The 20,530-nt window shown below is 34.4% G+C and overlaps 2 protein-coding genes across 10 annotated transcripts in view; both read right to left on the bottom strand.

Annotated features, from left to right (window-relative positions):
* Positions 1 to 385: 385 nt before the first annotated feature.
* Positions 386 to 11,519, bottom strand: LOC124839211 (DNA binding protein). 3 transcript variants are annotated; one of them, XM_047314958.2, is made up of 14 exons: positions 11,354 to 11,519; positions 10,878 to 10,985; positions 10,625 to 10,759; positions 9,376 to 9,873; positions 8,929 to 9,076; positions 6,093 to 6,425; positions 5,461 to 5,928; positions 4,327 to 4,895; positions 4,064 to 4,149; positions 3,769 to 3,987; positions 3,148 to 3,276; positions 2,065 to 2,439; positions 1,657 to 1,772; positions 386 to 741 (listed from the first exon to the last, which is right to left on the bottom strand). In XM_047314958.2, exons 1-14 carry the CDS (start codon positions 11,483 to 11,485, stop codon positions 632 to 634), a joined length of 3,426 nt encoding a protein of 1,141 aa, XP_047170914.1. In that variant the 5' UTR covers positions 11,486 to 11,519; the 3' UTR covers positions 386 to 631. The 3 variants fall into 3 exon arrangements, with proteins under 3 accessions (XP_047170914.1, XP_047170915.1, XP_047170917.1); XM_047314959.2 differs by having other exon boundaries at positions 6,093 to 6,332; XM_047314961.2 differs by lacking the exons at positions 386 to 741; positions 1,657 to 1,772 and having other exon boundaries at positions 2,272 to 2,439; positions 3,207 to 3,276.
* Positions 11,520 to 12,186: 667 nt separating this feature from the next.
* Positions 12,187 to 20,530, bottom strand: part of LOC124839208 (uncharacterized) — a 28,953-nt gene continuing 20,609 nt past the window's right edge. For 5 of the 7 annotated variants that reach the window (XM_047314954.2, XM_088104459.1, XM_047314955.2 and 2 more), the window contains 6 exons: positions 16,615 to 16,706; positions 16,426 to 16,543; positions 15,046 to 15,131; positions 14,533 to 14,617; positions 14,304 to 14,395; positions 12,187 to 12,482 (listed from right to left, as the gene is read on the bottom strand). In XM_047314954.2, the coding sequence (XP_047170910.1) occupies positions 12,299 to 12,482; positions 14,304 to 14,395; positions 14,533 to 14,617; positions 15,046 to 15,131; positions 16,426 to 16,543; positions 16,615 to 16,706 (657 nt within the window). In that variant the 3' untranslated portion in view covers positions 12,187 to 12,298. Of the gene's footprint in view, positions 12,483 to 13,910; positions 13,991 to 14,303; positions 14,396 to 14,532; positions 14,618 to 15,045; positions 15,132 to 16,425; positions 16,544 to 16,614; positions 16,707 to 20,530 lie in introns of those variants that run through there. The other 2 variants (XM_088104461.1, XR_015783661.1) reach the window with 2 other exon arrangements.

Raw genomic sequence — 20,530 nt, 5'->3', positions numbered from 1 at the left:
AATATTCTTTAATTTTCATTTTTAAAAATTTTAATTTCTAATTTTCATAGTTTTTATTGAAGTTTTAAGGAATATAATATATTTAAATAAAATAAAAAAGTAGGCAATATTTATTAATGTTTTTCAAAAGTATAAAATATTAAGAACATCGTTTAACATTATTCTAAACGAACTGCAATCGTCCCTAAAATCACCGTCTCATTTCAGGTTACAAAGTGTCAACCATAAAGTAAAGCTGTATCAAAAGTTTCTATTAGAAAAAGAATAATTAAAATTTCAAAGTTTTAAAAATCAACTTATTATAAATGCAGCATCTATCCCGTACTTAAAAATCATGCGATATTAAACAATCAAATTGACTTTTAAATTTTACCAAAGCAGCAACTTCAACGAAAATAAAAATCGATTGCATGTACTACTAATTCACATCCCCTGGTGATATATACATACAATAAATTGAATATACAGTCGCTCATACAGATTAGAAACACTAATTTGATGAAGAGCTGGAACACTATTAGCAATTCTCAAAATGAAGAACATTGCTGCAATTCAGATACAAACAAATGATTCCAAATATCAACACAAGTTCGTAAGATCGGTGGGTAAAGAACACTTTCGTGTTCACCAGTTAGTCTGAGTCTAGCTCAGCAAGGTGTAGATAAAGCAACAACTGCCCTCCACCAGCCACTCCTAAGGCACCTCTCGAATTATCGGTAGCAACACATGCAACATGGCCATCTGACATCAAGGACATTTTTAAAATTTGGAGAAAAAAGAAAGAAATAACTTGATAGAACACAATTTGGGATGTAGTTGGAAATGATTTTGGTTCACTTGATGATAGTGGGCGTTTTGAAGTTGCTAATTTGGCTTTAGATGAACTTGAGCTAATGAATGTAATTTTCAATGATGATCAACAAAACGGTGAAATGCCTAGAAAAATTAGATTTATTTCTTGTATTAAGCAACAATGTGCCCAAATTGTTATTTGACTATGTTTAATATATATATATATATATATATATATTACAATAATTATATTATTTCATATATCCAATATTGGAAGAGCAAATATAGATTACAAATTTGAAATATAATAACTGTATTGTGAAGAGATTGAAACGTGTACTTAGTAGATGAATAGTTTGTATATACTAATCAAAATGTTATAAATTTAAAATATAATTGAATATAAATTGTAATTTTAAAATATAATTGAGGATGAAATATAGAAATGAAATGTACACAAGAAATGGAAGAATTACCATTGTATATTGTTATAAATTATAAATGTATATATGTATATTTTAATAAAATAATATTACGTTCAAGTTTGGAAAGGTATAATTATTAATTTAGAAACAGATCGATCAATGAAACCGCCATACAAATCCACCGGGCATATCGCCTCTAAAAAGAAAAAAAATTAATGACTTCAGAAAAAAAAAATTACAAAAATTTGTGTTTTTCTATCTAAAAAATTCATGTTTAGTAACGAGATTCATAGAAAAAATAGTGTTCTTAATAACTGAACAAAAAAGGATTAAATAACAAAATCAACCTTAACACGTCAGTGGTGCTTCTGTAGTAGTTGTCAGGTGCAAGTGCTAAGTGGTCAAAGCAAAGGAGTGAAAAAGGAACAGTTGAACATACCTTGGAAATGATGCAGAGTATCAAGCTTGGATCCTTTAGACAACTCCCACATATACACCACGCCTTCGTTTGTACCGACGATTCCATAACCACAGGAAACACCAATACCGCAAATCCTGCATTGGGTTAATGCATTAAAAGATGTAAATTAAATGATAAATTTGAATTATTGAATAACCAATAACTTGGCAGCTATTAAATAGAGTATTATACTGAGATATCATCAGCCCTTCTTTAGATGCAATTTCATATACCTATCCATATCAGTAAAAAATATTTATAACTAATGGCTCCTTACAATCTTCATAATTAATCTGAGATTTGAATGGAAGTGAAAAATAGTAAAAAATTTCAACGGAATAAAGTACAAGACAAACTACATCAAACTCGGAAAAAGACTTATAGCACCTTATATCCAAGGGACTTCCAAAATTTATGCTATTTTTCATTACAAGTGCAAGCCTCCAACTTCTAGCTGTATGTATATCAAAACTGCTTGAAGTTGAAATAGGATTTTGGCAACAATCCTGATCAGAGTAAGTCGAGACAAAAAGCCACATAGCAACATCTTCCTCTAATGGTGAAAACCAAGAGGTCTCTCCTTGCTGTGTGTACCACGAATTGGTTGCTTTTAAAAGTTTATCAGCCTGCTCCTCCATGCTGGCATAGCTGTGAGTACCTGAGTCTTTTGTTTTCCACTGGAACAAGCTTATTGGAAAGAACTCATTTATTGGACTTTTTATAGCGGAGAATCTTGCTACACAATTACAATTTGCAATATCCCTGGGAAAAATGTTGAAAATAGTGAATGAGATATTATCATATTACTATAACTGTAACCCAGATTAAATGATACTTGAACTTTTCCAATGTGATTATTTCTCCCTTCTCTTTCCCATTTCTTTAAACTGCTGGGTTAGGCCATAGGTCATTTCAATAGTTATAGGAATATAATACGAAATAATGGGATGAAAAAATGGCAGAATAGTCAGGAGTAACATTTTCTAAATTTTGAAGCAGATAAACTAAGATTTGAAACCTCCTTATGTTGAAGATTTGCAGACAGAAGTGGGGGTCATTATGGAAGAAGTAAACAGACAAAATTCATGTTCTGAATAACTTGTGACTCAAAAAATAAAATAAGATCCAATAAAAACATTAATTAATGCCCTAAACGATACTGACTACATAATGGGCAAAAAGTGCAAGTGAATTCGTACAACAAATATGATAAATTGATAACACACTCGTAAAAATGCAAAAGTCCCACATGAATACCCCCAAATTTATTCCCGAATAATTTGGCATAGACCTGTTCGGTCTAGAGAATGTTTAAAATCTCAACATGGTCCCCAAAAAACACGACAGTCCTTGAGAATGACTGGTGTATTAGGTGTTTCAGAACTCATATGAAAAACATTTGAGGTTTAAAGCACGTTGAGTGATGCAAACACAATGGGAAACCCTTTCAAGGTGAATGAGATAGCATACCATAAACTAAATTCCCCATAGCTAGTAAAACCAACAACTAAATGAGTAGACTTAGGAACCTTCTTCAACTCCACAATGCCAGGAGATGCCGTGCCATCAGCTGGAACAATGAAGTGCTCTGTTTTTTCACTGCCAAATATGAATGAAAGAGTGAACAAGCTAAATTGTATGCACAAGCACAATTGCAAGATAACCAAATATTATACATTTAATTAAGCTAGCTATAAAACCAACAATTTAACGGGTATTGGCAACACAGACGTCATTGACAAACAGGAAGAAATTCTATAAAATTGTGGCATTTGCTCTTCTAGAAAAGAGGTCGGCAAAACTGATGGCAGATCTTAGATTCTGAGCAAATTAACTTTAATAAAAACTAGGAAGCTTTTAAACCAAGACCAATCTGTCATAACATCTCAAAAACACAGTTTGCTAAATATTCTCATGCAATCTTAGAGGAAAACCAAAGGGAATTCATATCCATGCTAACAGCTACAAAAGCAAAAGTACAATAAATCAGCAAGTCGATTAAAATAAATTAAAACTTTAAATATTGATACTCCGAAAGGGACATAAATGGCCCCTAGGAAATTAAAGAGTGAGAAGAGTCACTAAAATCACCTCCAATTTGAATTCATGACCCACACCTGCAGTTTCCCACTCTCTCCAACAGAAACAAGTCGGTTAGGTTCACACACCAATATACAATGCGCATTGTCAACCGTTTTCAATGTTGTTACAACTGATACATAACCGTGTTCTACTTGGACAATCTTCAATGCATTCTTCTCATACAAGACTGATGTACATTTTGAGCAAGAACAATCAATTTTTCCTTCCCTGGGATGACACGCTATTTAGTTATTCTACTTAAACGGATATTACATATCAATTGAAGCATGAAGAAACATTTAACCTGCAATTGGGGGTCTTTATGCTGCCTATTAAGACAATATACTGTCCACCAGGAGTCAACTGCACCCCAGATGTTTCCACCAGAGTCTAGCATAAGATGAAAGATTTTGTCACTTACTATGTAGTAGTGTATAACTAGGTTACATTCTGTTATGACAGCTGTACTCTAAACAGATTTTGTCAGTGATCATTTATCCAAACAAACATTTAGAATAAAAAAAAGGAAGAAACGGTTGAGATTGGACCAAGCAAAAAATAACTTACATCCTTTATGAACATATGTTTTGGATCGGGTAACAGTATTGAGCTGTGAGCCATGACAGAAGGGCATCCTAGTGTTGGTCCAGCAATGGCTACCTTGTAAGTAAACAAGGTCCTGTACTGATCTGTCAGTTGGCCACATAAGACACAAACATGGACTTCATCCTCTCTTGTGCTCAAAAATAATGATGAAACAGGCATTGGGTGCAAGTAACATCCCACAAACTTAACACTGCTTCCCATATTACTCTTAAGTTCCTCGTTTTGCAGTGGCATTGGTTCTGAAATTAATTGAGCTTCTTTGGTACCAAGACACTTATTTTGTTCAGCAAACGGGGTTGGATTCTGAGATGTTGCTAGGCTTTGTTCCACTAGATTACTATGTCCAATCAGAACATCCCTACAAGTTTGAGGTGTTTGAACACACAAACCTGCAGCCTCATCTGGTTCACGTTGTTTATCATTTGAATTGTTTACTAGAATAACTTCCGAGGAATGTAAAGTGTCTTTGGTAGTAGACATTTGAGGAGTAGAAAGTTTAAATTTGTCCCCAGAGAATGCATTGCTAACACCTGCATCGCGTTATACAATTTGTAAGAATTGGTAATCACTGAATCAGACTGAACAATTCAAGTAAGCAACAGTCCCAACGCAATTAAGCTATAATTTGCCGCAACCATCACCAGTGATGCTGGATCATGTGATTGGGTTGGGTTTGCAATAGCTCAAGATCAGTGTACCGTGGGGTATGAATACCATTATCAATACAGGTATTAGGGTACAAAAAATTTCTAAATCTAAGGTGTGTGGGAGCATATATCATATAAAATATAAATACAATTTTCCTAGTATTCACGCAGTGAGCAAAACATATTTAACGGCACAAATTCTGAAGAGTGAGTGAAACAGCAATTTGTTTCATTTACTAGCGAATTATTCTGCATGGACCAATTTATGCTTGGTCACAACCATTAAGTAGAGAAACCAATTTTTGCGTCCAGTATGGGTACAACTACTTCGGAGGACAGAGCATCATAGCTTGACATGAATCTCAGTTCAAAATAGACGGAAAAATTATTTCGCAATATGCTATATTTATAATAATTTTGTCAATGTCAAATATCATAAACACATTACCTCCACTAAAATCCTGAGCAGTTGGAGAGTCCTTTTGTGCATAACTGAGACTAACATGTGCTGAATTTTCTTTCACATCTATATACTTATCCTCCCTTCTTCCAGAATTAACCCGATCCTCAAGAGACATGTCATCTAGAACAGATTCAGGAATGCATACATCAAAATTCTGAGGAATGTCTTCAAAGTCCATCACAGAAGCATGACTTGTGGATGTTATGTTTGGCATGTCATGACCAATAAACTGCTGAGAACACACTTCTATATTGAAACTAGATCGACCAGCTTCAGCAAGATCAGTAGATAACATTTCCTGATTAGTTTTATAATTATCACATTGACTATATTCAAAACTGTCAGGAACGATACACTTCATATGTTCAGAATTAGGAGTGTCTGAATGTGGGTCTGTATGCCCATGTATCGTCTCTCCATGTTCCACCTGTGCAGCCTCTATCATTATTACATCTGCCATATAAACATATTTTTGATAATGCATAAGGATATATAAATGCACAAACATGACAATGAAAAGGTAGATTGAAATGACAACATACTATATCAAATGTTTTGACACACAGGCAGTAATAACAAATGCTCAGAAACAATATTCTAGATAAGGTAATATTTACCAGATGAGGCTACTTCCAAACTATGTCCGACTTTATCATGTTCGTCCTTCGAATTGACCTGAGAAGGTGGCATATCTGCAGGACTAATGATAAGCTCCTTATCTGTTGAAACAGACCTCAGTAGAGGAACTGCCTGAGGAAGCAGAAGTGACATCATCGAGTTTGCTACATCATGGCCAGCTGAACCAAAGTCACCTTTTTCAGAGCGATTTGAATTAGATTTGACCACTTTTTCATGCTCTGCATTTAACAATTCTCCAGATGTGATCTCACAAGCTGTCTTAATGTAAGCATTTTTATCTGGTTCACTTGGGCCAGAATCAAGAGTATTTTCTGCAGTGTACTAGAGTAAGTGATTTGGTTCAAAAGGAATATAGAGAAGAAAAAATAAATGAGAGAAAACAGATATTAAAGGAGAGTTTTGTAGAATAAAGAAATACTAATATTAATAAATAGAAAAAAGCTTAAACATAGTGATAAAAAGATTCTAAGAGTTTTTTACAAGATGTGTTTTTTGAGACCACCCATGAATTTATAAATATTATATTAAAATTAGTGGAATCAACAAATGTCATATCTTTGACAATACCACAAAACATTTCACACTTTCTATTAGGTTACTTTATGCCAGTAACCTAAATCTATGCTATCTTCTCACTCAAACACTCAAAACAACAAAAATGAAAGTATGTATGTATGTATTATTGATTCTGTAAAGTGTAGAAAATTACAAGTGTAATCTCCCAAAAGGAAGCCTATCTCCCTCCACTGGCTAATATGCCCAGTCTATACTCAAAAATGAAATCCTCCCATAAACAGAAATCAAAGAAGATTATTTATAGTGTCGCATTAAAATATCTCATTCCCGCATTCCTTCCTAACTGAAACAACCGTTCGGCCTTTAACGGCTAATATCTTTCGGTCCAGCTTTCCTCAGCCTTTCTTGTCCTCTCAGTTCGGTCTCTCTTCCCCATCGTTCGGTATTAATATATACCGTTCGGCCCTTACTTCTCTCCTCTTAACCGTTTGGCCCTTACTTCTCTCCTCTTACTGTTTGGCTATTTTATTCCTAACATTACTCCACCCCTCAAAATCAACCTTGTCCTCAAGGTTGAAGTCAGGGAACTGTTATTTGACTTAATGCTCCTCTTCCAGGTGACGTCCTCCAATCCACCTTGCTGCCATTGTATTAAGACTTGGGTATCTCCTCCCCTTGCTGCTGCTGGTTCCTTTGCTGTAGCACTTTTCAAGGGCTTTGCAAATCCATGATAAATTGAAGGAGTAGCCACTTGATAGATGTATTGCAGAAAGGCAAATCCGTCCGGTTTGACAAAAATGAAAAATTTCATTCCCAGTGCATATTCAAAAAGAATTGGAATAAGCCAGTCATCATGGCCAGTTTCCTATAAATCAAGGCCTGATAGAACATTAGCCTTGCTACCGCACTCCAACAGCGTAGCCAGTCATCATGGCCAGTTTCTTAGTCTTGACTTCGGTGTACTTGTCATGGAGTTTCGTGTACAGCACCTCCATTGCACGCACAAACTGCATTGAGTTAATTTGAATTTGAAGTCTATCTTCCTTTAATGTGATTCGATGGTCTATTTTCGTCTCAGGCGGCCCCTGGGGTTCTCGAAACACCCCCTCGAAATATGCTAGAATCTGTTGCAACCCCGCTTCTTGCACTGGTGCCAGTCTCTCTGCTTCCCAGTCTCCCTCAGTCACTTTTGCTTGGCCTAAGCTCCAAACTAAAGTCATGGTTTCTATCAAAAGTGGGTAATTCTACCCATTTCACCCAATTAAGTGGTGCATCTCCCTGGTCATCCTCTAATTCTTCCTCTGAGCTTTTTCTTCTCCTCTTTGAGCTCTCTCTTCTCCTCCGCCATTAATGGACCCCTGACTTCCTTCCGAATTCCATTCTAAATTTCGCGCCAACCAATCTACCACTCGCGTAAGCTCTTTCAAGTCTTGGCGAATGCCCATATTGTCTGCCTTCAATTCTTCTCCCACAAGCTCCAACACACTCATCCTCCCTTCGATTCGGTTCTCCAATGCATGTAACTTCCCTTCCATCTTGCTCTCCCTCCGATTTGGATCTGGCAGGTCGGACCAATTGTTAGGTTACTTTATGCAAGTAACCTAAATCTATGCTCTCTTCTCACTCAAACACTCGAACAACAAAAATGAAAGTATGTATGTATTATTGATTCTGTAAAGTGTAGAAAATTACAAGTGTAATCTCCCCCACGGAAGCCTATCTCCCTCCACTGGCTAATATGCCTAATCTAAACTCAAAAATGAAATCCTCCCCTGAACAGAAATCAAAGAAGATTATTTAGAGTTCCAAATTAAAATATCTCATTCCCGCATTCCTTCCTAACTGAAACTACCGTTTGGCCTTTAACAGTTAATATCGTTCGGTCTAGCTTTCCTCATCCTTTCTTGTCCTCTTCGTTCGGTCTCTCTTCCCCACCGTTCGGTCTTAATATATATCATTCGACCCTTACTTCTCTCCTCTTACCCGTTCGGCCCTTACTTCTCTCCTATTTTATTCCTAACACTTTCATTCTGCAAAGAATACACTGCACTATTCCATAACGGCAAAGTTATTAGGCAGTATCACCCAACTTTGATAACCCAAATTGGAAAGGTTCAAAATTAGATATAAACCCCAAACATTATTGAAAAAGTAAAATAACTGAGTATGCCAACATCTTAGCCAAAAAGTCTTCCAACCCATCAATTGAAATGAGCATGAGGATATAAGATTGTACGTATTGAAAATCATTAAAAGTTAAAAGTAATAGGTTTTATAGTACAAACAAAATACAAGTACCTTGCACAAAATCTAGGGTATCAGGAGCACACAGATCAATGTCAATACAACCTACAGACTCCTTAGAATGTGACTGCATTAGTTTATTGTCTTCTGATTTCACCAACAAATTAGACATCTTCAACTCCACATAACGCGACCTATGAAGCTGCAAGAAGTTAAGATATTTTCTTCTATAACAAAATGGACCATAAATTTGATTTATTTCCTATCTCTGGGAAATTTTTAACTGAATCTGAAATATTTCAAGCAAGAGAAAAAATAAATCGGTTGTAAGAAGTAAAACATATCACTTACAAGTACTTTATGATTTTGAGTTTATGAAGATCAAGAAAAGGAAAGAACATGTTTTTAATGATAACCACTCAACAGATTGTGTTTTATGAAGCAACATATTCACAATTAATAGTGTTCACTAGAACATCACAAGTTTAAAGGCATGCTTACAGGTTCTTCTGTGGACAAGTTTTCAGTTAGTTCTTTAGCCCTGCAACTTTCAGAAAAGAGAAAACCAGTTGTCCCTTCAGAAGGCATAGCTCCCACTTCTTTATTATTAGAAATTTCAAGACGATTCTTTATATGATTGTGGACCTCAGGTACTTCTGAACCATAATGGGTTGTAGAACTCCCCTGACCACAACTCTTCTCGTTCTTTACATTTGAGGGTTCACTACATATGAATTCTGGAGACTGAGGTCTAGCTCGTACATTTAATTTTTTGTTTTTGAGTTCACATCTGCTTCTCTTCCTTGTAACGTGTGGTTTTCCGAGGTAAAGTAGTAAATCAGGATATGTGCCTACATTTGGGCAGCAATCATCATGATCTGCTCTAGCAACCCCCTCATAGGTGTTTGGGGATACCAAGCTCCGTTCTGCTATTTCATTTACATTTGTTACCAGTTCACGGAGCAACCTCTGGATAGACTGATTTTTGAACCCAAAAAACTGCATATGATGAAAATAAAATAAAATACACTATGCACCACAGACAACTATATTAAAAACAATATAGTAAGAATAAAATATACGTGATTGTGAAATAACAGAAAGGAATTAAAAGAAAAAAAGGAGAATTAGGATATTGATCAACCCAGAATGGTACAAATCCTGGACACAAGTTCTTAGGTATCTTTATAAAGAAGAAAGTTTATTTAAGAGAAAAAAGGAAGGTAGTGATTCAAAAATGGTTTTATCTGTTAACAGAAGTTTACTTGTTGAGACAAAATGTAAAGATATGCTTCCTTAAAACCAAATTCATCAAAAAAAGAACTGTCCCAGTTTAGTCTTCATTGCATGCATAGTACCTATGATCAGTTATATAGCATAAATGATTGACAGAGAATGCAGGGGACACAACATGCTACTGGTTACTCACTCTAACCTTTTTTTATGTGAAAATTGATCATAGTCCACAAAAACATGTAGTTTTATATTTTAACATTTAAATCCTAGTTGTTTCTTACTTTCTCCTAAAAGTCAACAATAATATCATTGTTGATGAAGAGTCTATTTTGTCCGTGATTGACTAAGGTAAGATGTAAGATATAAGAAACAGAAAGCATAGTATGGATAAAATATCATATTATAGCAAACAAAAAAATGGTAACATACAACAAGATAGGAAGGAAAATTTCTGGAAAAACCAGAAAAACCAGGAATTTTACAAAATGATTTAGTCAACATCACAGATTCCTACCTCCAAGCCATCCATCCTAGGTGAAAGTCTCTTTCCATGCCAAATCTTGATGCGGGGGCAACTTTTCTTCTGAAATTCCTCCCATGGTTGGTCAGGCGTTTTCCCAGAACATGAACTCCCATCATCAGAAGAGATCTGCATTACAGTACACAACTAAATATTTTCCATAAAACCCAAAGCAAAATGTGAACCTTTACCATATCACATCAAACTTTAGAACATAAATAAAACACATAGAAGCCCAAATACGAACCAAAAATCTAGGGCCATTGACACCTTCACAAATTTCCATCTTAAAAGTGATCCCATTGTAAGCTCGAACAGCCTGATAACCAACAGGATATGGATACCGATCTTTTCCCTGCAATGTACTCAACGTAAAAATGCATTACATCAGTCACCAGAGAAAAATAAACAAAAACAAATTGTTTCTCCCGCACAAATCCCGATTTCCCATGCAATGATATTTGATATTTCAGAACATAACAAAATACAATTTTCAACTACATTGCAAAAGCAGAACAAAAAACAACTCCACACCGCACAGTTGTTGAATTGAAGCAAGCTATACCGCAACGCAGTTTTAGAGTAATCTATAAATTTCGTCAAAGATGGTTATTATGAGAGAAAAAGAAACCCAAAAAGTTGATGAAAAGTAAAAGAAATTGAAGAATTGGAATCGATTGTGAGAAATGGCGGGAAAGAGAAAAGGAGGGAATGGAATCAAACCCTAGAGGTAGTCCAGTACTTCTTGTCCCATGCTCCTTTGTAGAGTGAACCGACGGAGATTATTTCGAGACCATCGCCACTGTCATCAGCTTCTGCTTTCGCTGCTTTCTCACCTCTTCGAGTCTTCGCCATTGAGTGAGAAGCGCCAACACGTCTGAGAGAAAGAGAGAGAGTGCAAAAAATTATCTATATATGGCGGGAAATTTTGGCTTTCGGCAATTTCACCAATGTTTCCCTCCATTTTAATTTATTTATGAACCTATTTAACGGATTAGTTATTATGTAAAATGAATAATTTATATAAAACAATTAATGAATTAAGTTGAATGAGACAAATTTTAACTCGATCTAGTATGTCTTAAATAAATTTAGGTAATATAAGAATAGACTAAATTTTAAAATTAATAATTATAATGCAAAAAAATATATACATGTCTTAACATTTATATGTGAAAATATTAAAATTAATTTCATTTATTATTTTAAGAAACTATCTTTGAAATTATGATTATTTTTTTAAATTTCGCTTTCTTTTAAATTGGGTTATAACGATCCAAAGTTTAACTAAATCAAATTATTTCATCTATTTAAAATATTGATCAGGAAGATCTTTTTAGTTATTTTGATATCCAATGAACCTATTATTTTACTACTTTATGGTTCTATTTTCAAATATTACTCTTAAACCTATGATAACATGAAAACAATATATTCATCACATAAAATAAATAATGTGATTAGGAATAACTAATTCGTACATATTTTTATAAGACCATCAAGAATTATTATTCATAATAAAATAGATTTGAATAATATTTTGAGCATCAGAAAAATAAGACTTTGAACATTGAATAACTTTTTATTAATAGTTTTGTGAGAGTTTATTATAAGTAATTGAGTAAATAGACAAAAAGCTAAGTGTAGAAAAGTAAAATAGATATGGGTTCATGAGAAAAATAAAGAATGCCAGCCACCACCAGAATGCCATCCACCACCATTTTTAGAGCCATTTCCACCACGTCGAGGCCTTGCTTTCTCAACTAACAAGGTATAACCTCCCATCTCACTTTCATTAAGATCTACAGCTGTCTTCACACTCTCAACATCCTTGAATTCTACCAGAGCAAACCTGCAAATTTTCCAATCACAGAAAAATATATTCAAGAAACACCTAATTCTATTCGTCTAAACAAGATAGTTTAAAAAATATAGTAACATAAAAATAAAATAAAGGGATAATAAATATTTTTTTATTTCAATTTGGAAGTATTTTTAAAAACATTATTGGTTTTAGTCTCTTATTTCTAAGTAGCTTTTATCCCACGTTGCAAACACTGTTTTTAGAAAGCATCTGGACTGCTGACACGTAGCGTGTCATGTGTCTGACACGTGTTGGTTTTAATTTTTTATTTAAAATGAAAAATTTGGTAAAACTCAGCGTTTTAATTAAATTCAATCTGTGAAATGCAACTATTGAACTGTAATTGAAACGTGAGGAGATTGTGAAATCAGAAATTGGGGCCTAGGGTTTTTGTTAACGAGCATCAGCAGGGGAGGGGAACGAGTGATGGAAGCGTCGGTAGCACCAGCGGTGGTGTCCGGAAGCGCCCTCAGTGGCGACGTAACGTCAGACAAAAACGGTGGCGGCGAGCCCTGTTTCACGTCTTGCGTGGATGAAGAGGGAGAGGCAAATGACGCCGGCTAAGGTTCCGGCTGCCACCAGCATCTCCGGCGACGCTCTTCCCCAATCACTGCCGTTGTGTTTGCCTGCCCAAGAGTTGGTGATAGCAACTTTCAGAAGGTTTTCTTTGGCTACAAAGATTTGACATTGTTCCAAACTAGGTTACTTGTATGGTGTGGCGGGAACAGAAGGAAGCAAAGGAGGGTTAAAACTTGAGGTTAATAGTGATATTGCACTTTGAAGTAGACCTTGGATGCTCTGAAAGATGAATTGTTTGTTTCCGTTTCGTGGAAGGTAAAGAAGAAAAAGGGTATGATTCAACAAACTGCGGCTGGGGATGGCCCTGGAATGGAGGAGAAGAAGCTGCACACAAAGAAACTTCAGAAGAGATTCTCCAAATTACTATTTTCCTTTACATTGAATATGAAAGAAATAAACTTTACTCTTTTTTGTTTTAATTATCATTTATGTCTTCTTATATATAAATTCCATATCTTAGCCTAAATCAATTTGCATTTCCCTTTTACCCTTTCTCTAGAAAAGGTTCAATTCACGTATAAATTTTTGTTTGTTGTATTAGATGGCCCTGTTGCAAGCCTTTTGGTTTTCCTTTTACATTGGAACTTCATACTCTCTCTCCTCCTGCATAACTTCGTCTTCCCTTTTTTATTTTTCTTTGTAGCAATGGTTACATTCTAACAATGGTTTTTTATTTTTGATTAATCCTGAAAAGTGTGGACTAAGGCAATGCAATAGTTTTAATATTTTTAAATAAGCCAATGCAATAGTTTTAACTGTTTAAATAAACCAACGCAATAGTTTTGATTTTTTGAAATAAATTCATAAATTAATCCTGAAAAATGAATGTTTTATTACCAAAAAAGAAGTAAAACCAACACAAGTCAGACAAGTAACACGCTATCTGTCAGCAGTCCATACGCCTCCTCTGTGAAACGCTGTTTGTCATGTGAGATAAAAGTTAACTACGTTGAAACAAATGACTTTTGAAAGTATAAATGACCAAACAATATCAAAATTTTGAGCATGGCCATTTCTAATTTTTCCTAATATTTTAAGAACCAAAAGCATATTTATTTCTAAAATAAAATAAGTCTCACACAATATGTGTGGAGATTCCTGAATTATCTCTAGATGACTTTCAGCAGTTGTGTAAACAAAGTGATTTTGTCCCGATGATGAATGATGTTGAGAAAACAAAAATTTAACAGTATATTATAAACTAACTTGCATCAAAACAAGAACACATACCCCTTAAATGCACCAGAATCATAAATTTTCGGAATCAATATCCTGGTAATCTCTCCACAAGAACCAAAATGCTCTTCCAGGCTAGCTTTTATCTGAAAGAAAAATGTAGGCATTAAATACAGTTAAGTACTCCTGGTAAACCAAGCAAAGAGTCAATAGAAAGAGATTCATGCAATCAGTGCGGGGAGTGGTGTAAAAAATAAAAAAAAGATAAGAAAAAAAGAACTACCTCTTTTTCCTCGAGTGAAGTATCAAAACCCTTGACAAATACAGTTAGAGATTGAATTCTTTCACCCTTCTGGAATGAGTTGTTGCTAAAGTTATTAACATGGAAACAACAAAGGGAAGAAGTGAGCATAATACAAGATAAAAAATATCTATAAATACGAGAGATTAAAGACTCATCTCTATTTGTTTTAAAAAGTCCATTTTTAATTAATTCTTGTATTAGATAGAACACAAATCTCAAAAAAGATGAACAAAAGCTATATCAAGAAAGCGTTTTTTTTCTCAACGCTTATCCAAACACCCTGGACAAAATGAGTATAAACAAGAGACAGTAACCCATGCAAATGCACAATGAAAGACTGTAAAATGTTTTCCAGTTCAAAATGGCCATTTCATAAGAAATACACATTAAAGCAATTAGGCAGGAAAGTCCAAACAATGACAGATTTACACAAAAGAGGCATGCACATGCTCTTGCATGGTTTTATTATGCATCTTTGGATATGTAGATTACCTTCTACTGTAGTTATCATTTTTTTCTCGAGCTAATTCAACTGTAATGGTACGTCCAAAAAATTCTGTATGATTCAACTTAAGAGCCTATGATACCAAAGTAAATTGATTGTCAGCTCAATGTCTTCGATAAGCATAAACAAACAGATGATGATGAAGCACAGATATAAATTCAAAACTAATATGCAAAGACAAAGGTTCTAACGATGAATGTAGCCAAGAGCACCTAGTTGAGAGTTGAGACTAACTAGGTTTACGACAAATTACCATTGACCAGGTTAAGAAGCAGTATAGAAGTTACAACCTATGAGCTGGCTAGAACAATATACAATGCATGAGTTAAGAATGTTTGGGTGAACTTAATAGAAAAACTGCTTATTTTCTATTATAAAAACTATGTTTTGTTGCATACCAATTATATTCATTCTGTTCAAAGTAATCATAGGTGTCCTGGACTCCTAGCTGACAGATATATTGTACTTTTTGTACTTTAATTCTCTACTAGTTCTAAACCTCTCTTACCCTCATAAATAAAGTACGTAAGTAAAAAATTATAGCCCTATCAAATTTTCCCACCCGAATTATTGTGGTCATATACATGACTTGTCATAAAATTACATGGACTTTGTTAGTTGTTGCTGTAGAAGCATAGAGTGGTTTAGATATGGATTTCAAAATTTACGCATAGCATATAACATAGGAGGGGTCATACTAATACTTTGGCCATTTTAATTAAAAAAGATAATAAATTCTCAATTTGTTCTATATATTTAATTATTTATAACTTCTGCTCCAACTTCACTCATAAATATCTCTTCAAATTTACTTCCATGAATTCAAACTCTCATTTAGAAGTCTTCTCTAAACTCAACCTAGAAGAAAAAAGATTATTTTTTTTCAAATTAAAAGAAATGAATGTGAAAAAAATTTGTTATACATACATACATACATACATATATATATATATATATATATATATATATATATATATATATATATATATATATATATATATATATATATATATATATATATATATATATATTTGTGTGTGTGTAGATTTATGATGTCAATCCAACATTGTATTCCAAAGATAAGATTATACACTTCTTGAAGCAACCATGAACTGATAACATGATCATCAAAATTGCACAATTTAACAAAACCAACAACAATAAGGCCTCAACACAACTAAGCACAAGGTTTCGCTTTACTATAGCAGTCATATACAATACATTTAATTGAAAATGTTATATAAGAAAGATTCAATAAACAAATTGCTAACAAAGTATATGGCTTTGTTGCTTACAGAATAACAATTGTCATTCACTTACTATTATCAGTTCTAAATGATTTGCAACACAAGGTCATAAAAGCTTACCTTTTGTGCTGCTTCAGCCGTTGAAAACTCAACATGTACAAAGCCTTTAGGCCTCCCCTCATGATCTGTATGTGGATGAAGATAAGCAATTCCTCCACATTCTTTGAAAAGATTTTCCCTGAACAATCTTGATTTAGAATAAATGTACAGAAAATAATTGATGAGCAACTTTATTAAAAATATACATACACATCAGCCTGTTCCACTTCATGTGACAAGTTTCCAACAAATATCGTCTTTGGTGAAGCATTTTGTTCTTTCAGAGTAGCTAGCGTTTTAGGCTACAAAATTCCAGGAAATAACACGTATATAAATGATTCAGATATGACATTACAAGACAAGATAACGGTCATATTCATATTGGAAATTATGTTTCTGCACCTTAAGGGGTGCTGGTATAATTTACTATAAAACCTGCGAGCCACCATATGGTTTTCAGTGACTTGGAAAAAGCATATGATCAAATAGTTTCCAATAGCTGAATAGACAGGGAGAATTCAGACAGAAAGAAAAACATTGTTATTGTGTGGTGTGTTACAGGAGGAAAGAAACATTTATAGAATACTTAGGCTCCTCATTTTATTGTGGTGTGGACTCAAGATCCTTGGTGTAGAATTCCATAAGAGCTTAGAAAAGACTAAAATTAGGACAAATATTTGCAAGTATGGTGCATAAAAATTTAATTAGAGGTAATTTTGAATTTCACATGAAAAGTCTTGGAAGACAGAAAATATCAGAACGGGTTTTCATTAAGAAAACCTAAGTATACCAAGGCAAAGCATTAATAAATGTGACAAAGAAGTTAACCCCAATGTAGAACAAACTCAACTAGGACCCCAAATGTCAAAGAAAAGTAAGGGTCACTCAACATTTTTAGTTGCACCAGAATTATATGAATGATGAACTTGTTTTCTTAACTGAACAACTCACAACTGAAGGACATAAGAGTAGGGAGGTTACGAGCCAGAAGATGCAGTTTTTTGACCGACGGGCTGATCAACAAGTTCTAAATGTCAGAATTTCTGTTTATCTGCCCCTTCCATTGATCATCATATCTATAAATATTATAAAAATATTTACATCCATAAATAGCAATAATGGCACAATTATTCTAATTCCCATACTTATGTAATATAATGAACATATATTTCTGATTTAAAATAGACAGATTACAATCAATATTTAATTGGAAACATTAAAACAGGATCCTGATTGATTTCCCCCTCAAATTAATCCAAATAGTAATGGACCATCAATTTGCTAACAAGAAATTGATGGCAGGGTCACAGTCCAACCCTGGTGAAGACATCTGCAACTTCAAGTTGTGTTGTAAGATGTGGAAGTGATATAACATTAGTGTACCAGCAGAAGAGTTTAGCGACTCCATATTTACTTTTGGAGTAATATGGAGGAGTATAGAAGAAACATAAGTCATAGATAGGATTACTGGTGATTCTAGAATCAGATCACATGTAACCACATACTCGTGAAGCAAGTCATACAAGGCTGAAGTCATAAAAAATATACTGCAGTTCTCAAATTCTTTTTTTACATCTGTTGATGGTGCTAGGAACTCATCAAAATCATGTAAGGCAGTGCAGTTCTCAAGTTCTATTTTGACATATCCGTAGATGGAGGTAGAAAGTCATAATCATGTAAGGCAGCAAGAATCTGCCCAAGCAGACATCAAATCGGCATGAAGCAAGTAGTGTCAAAAGATCTTGGCAAACATTGTATAGATGTTGGGTATCATTAGTATAGAGGGAATAAGCCTCACTCCTAACTCATGCACACTTTTCATAAGAATGGAAAACATGTTTTACTGAGCTGTGGGTAGTGGACTTCTTGACACTGCACACTTTAGTATCGATATTTACCTATTGTTTTCGACTTTTGTTGGGACAGATTCAGGACTGGCAGTGAGACCGAATCTGTGGCACAAACCCCTGAACCATATCCAGACTCTGAAAGCCCAAAGTGAAATTGTGACCTTTTTCATCTAATTGGGACGCTGAGTTGGTGCTGGAATCCATTTTCTCAGAATCTGGGTGAAAGGTGGTCGATCCTCAAGTGTCGGTGAGTGCATTGCTTGGTTTTTTGGACCCTTCTATGGATGGGTGTTGATCAGCACAATGTGATCCCTACCATGTGGTTGATGGAGAAAAACAGGGTCACTGGAAAAGTCACCCAAGATGTTGCCAGAATAGTATGCAAACATGGAAGAAATGGACTCAAAAAAATCCCTCCAAAGATAGTAGGTCCACTAGGCCAACACAGTTTTCGAGAGACTCTAACTACCATGATAAATACAAGAAAAAGAGCATTGAGCTTATTTATTTATTTATTTATTTATTTATATTGACAAAAGAAATCAATTCAATAAATAGAGGACATTTGAAATCCTCTAACAATAAAGATAAGATCCTGGAATAATACATCTATGATATTGATATTTTTTAGTATGAAGATATGTTCCTGATATCTGCAATTATAAAGATATGATTCTTATTTTTGTAATGATAACAAGGTATGATGAATGTTTGAGGAAAAATAGTAGAATCCCTTGATTGAAGGGAAGATACAATCTGACATTAAATGTAAAGTTAAAAAAGATAACAAAACAATAACGTCTGAAATAAAAGAAACAAGGCATGCAATCTTCAACAAATTTGCCACTAATGTCTATATATTATGTATCATTTAAAATATATAAAAGAGATCAAGTATTTCTTTCTCTTTTCTAATATAAAATAGAAAATTGGAACAGAAATTATCACAACAAAATATACTGTTATTGGACCAAACAAAAAGTGCAAACACAAGATGATCCTATGTTACAACACCAACACAAGCATGCAAGAAATATAACTTCTGTGCTTGTCTTCTATTCTTACCCGGCCTCCGATAAGGACAATACCTTAAGTCCTATAATAGCATTGGCTGTAAGAGCTGAGGTAGCTCAATCTACATTACTCAACTTCTACATTGGCTAAAACCCTTCATCCCTTTCTGAGACATTGACATCAACTAACAAGCACTTAGGAAACTCACCCTTGAAACCTAGTTGTTAAGGAGGGAGAACTAAACACTTAAATATTCCATTGACTATCCCATACTTCCTCCCAGAGATCTCACATTAATTAGAGATCAGGCCAAATTATAATAAATAAGTGGGATGCAAACTTCACCTTACAAGTCAGTTTTGTTAGGTTGAGTTAAGCATAAACTCACTGAGATGGTATCAAAGCTATTCAAAGCTATTCAAAGCATATTCTAGGCAAATTCCTACTAGACTACTCACAAATATATAATCCCATGCTCGAAATGTTTATTCTTCAATGCAAGAGGTATGTTGGAGACTCCACGTCGACTGCGGATTTCAAGCCAAATTTTAGTATATAAATGAAGTGCATATCTCATCTTATAAGTTGGTTTTGTGAGTTTAAGAGAAGCATAAACTCACTTACTGAAACTGCCAAATGTGGGACTAAAGCAACACATGTACCCAAGTCCCTATCATATTTCTTGTCTCTTTGTTTTATAAAAAAAAAGAAAAAAACTGTAAATTTTTTCATGCCCACATGTTCACCACCAATGCCATGTGTCTAGTGGTCACCATTTGCAACCTACTATGCTAGTGCCATTGCATGGCATTTTGTGAAAAAACCACCACAAATTTTTCCATTGCTTCCATTTGATAGCAATGAGGGTGAATCAACCAACAACCAAGTATTGTTAACAATAAGACCAATACTATGAACAAGTGTGACAAAAGGTTCATACTCAACTCAATGGATAATCCATCCACAACAACACCCATTTTCTTGAATAGAAATATGACCTAATATAAGCAAGACCTTCAACAAGTGGCAGAACAATCACCTTTCTCCATGTTCCTTAATTCAGTTCGGAAAAATGAGATTTAGCTTCTGTGAGCTTGAAAGTAAATATGGTTCTTCTACAAATGCTTCCAAAGGTGCATGCAGACAATAACTTGAGGTAAAAGAGATAGACAGAAGGTTGAAGCCAAGCAATCAGCATCTGATCTTGTCATTCCCAGCGAGTGTAAGTTGTATTCTCAATTTCAGAATCACATTTTGCCTAA

The sequence above is a fragment of the Vigna umbellata genome, chromosome 1 (assembly GCF_029865625.1).
Source record: "Vigna umbellata cultivar VRB3 chromosome 1, Vumbellata_1.0, whole genome shotgun sequence".
NCBI classification, from domain to species: Eukaryota; Viridiplantae; Streptophyta; class Magnoliopsida; order Fabales; family Fabaceae; genus Vigna; species Vigna umbellata.
Note: the sequence above shows the minus strand (reverse complement) of the source record. Positions and strands in the feature narration are given on the sequence as shown.

What these genes read in the sequence shown, in the direction of transcription:
- LOC124839211 (XM_047314958.2), bottom strand. Translation starts at nt 11,485, where the DNA reads ATGGCGAAGACTCGAAGAGGTGAGAAAGCAGCGAAAGCAGAAGCTGAT. An exon ending in TACCCTAGATTTTGTGCAAG is followed by an intron (nt 6,426 to 8,928) that starts GTACTTGTATTT and finishes AGTACACTGCAG; the next exon opens with AAAATACTCTTGATTCTGGC. An exon ending in ATAAAGACCCCCAATTGCAG is followed by an intron (nt 3,988 to 4,063) that starts GTTAAATGTTTC and finishes GTGTCATCCCAG; the next exon opens with GGAAGGAAAAATTGATTGTT.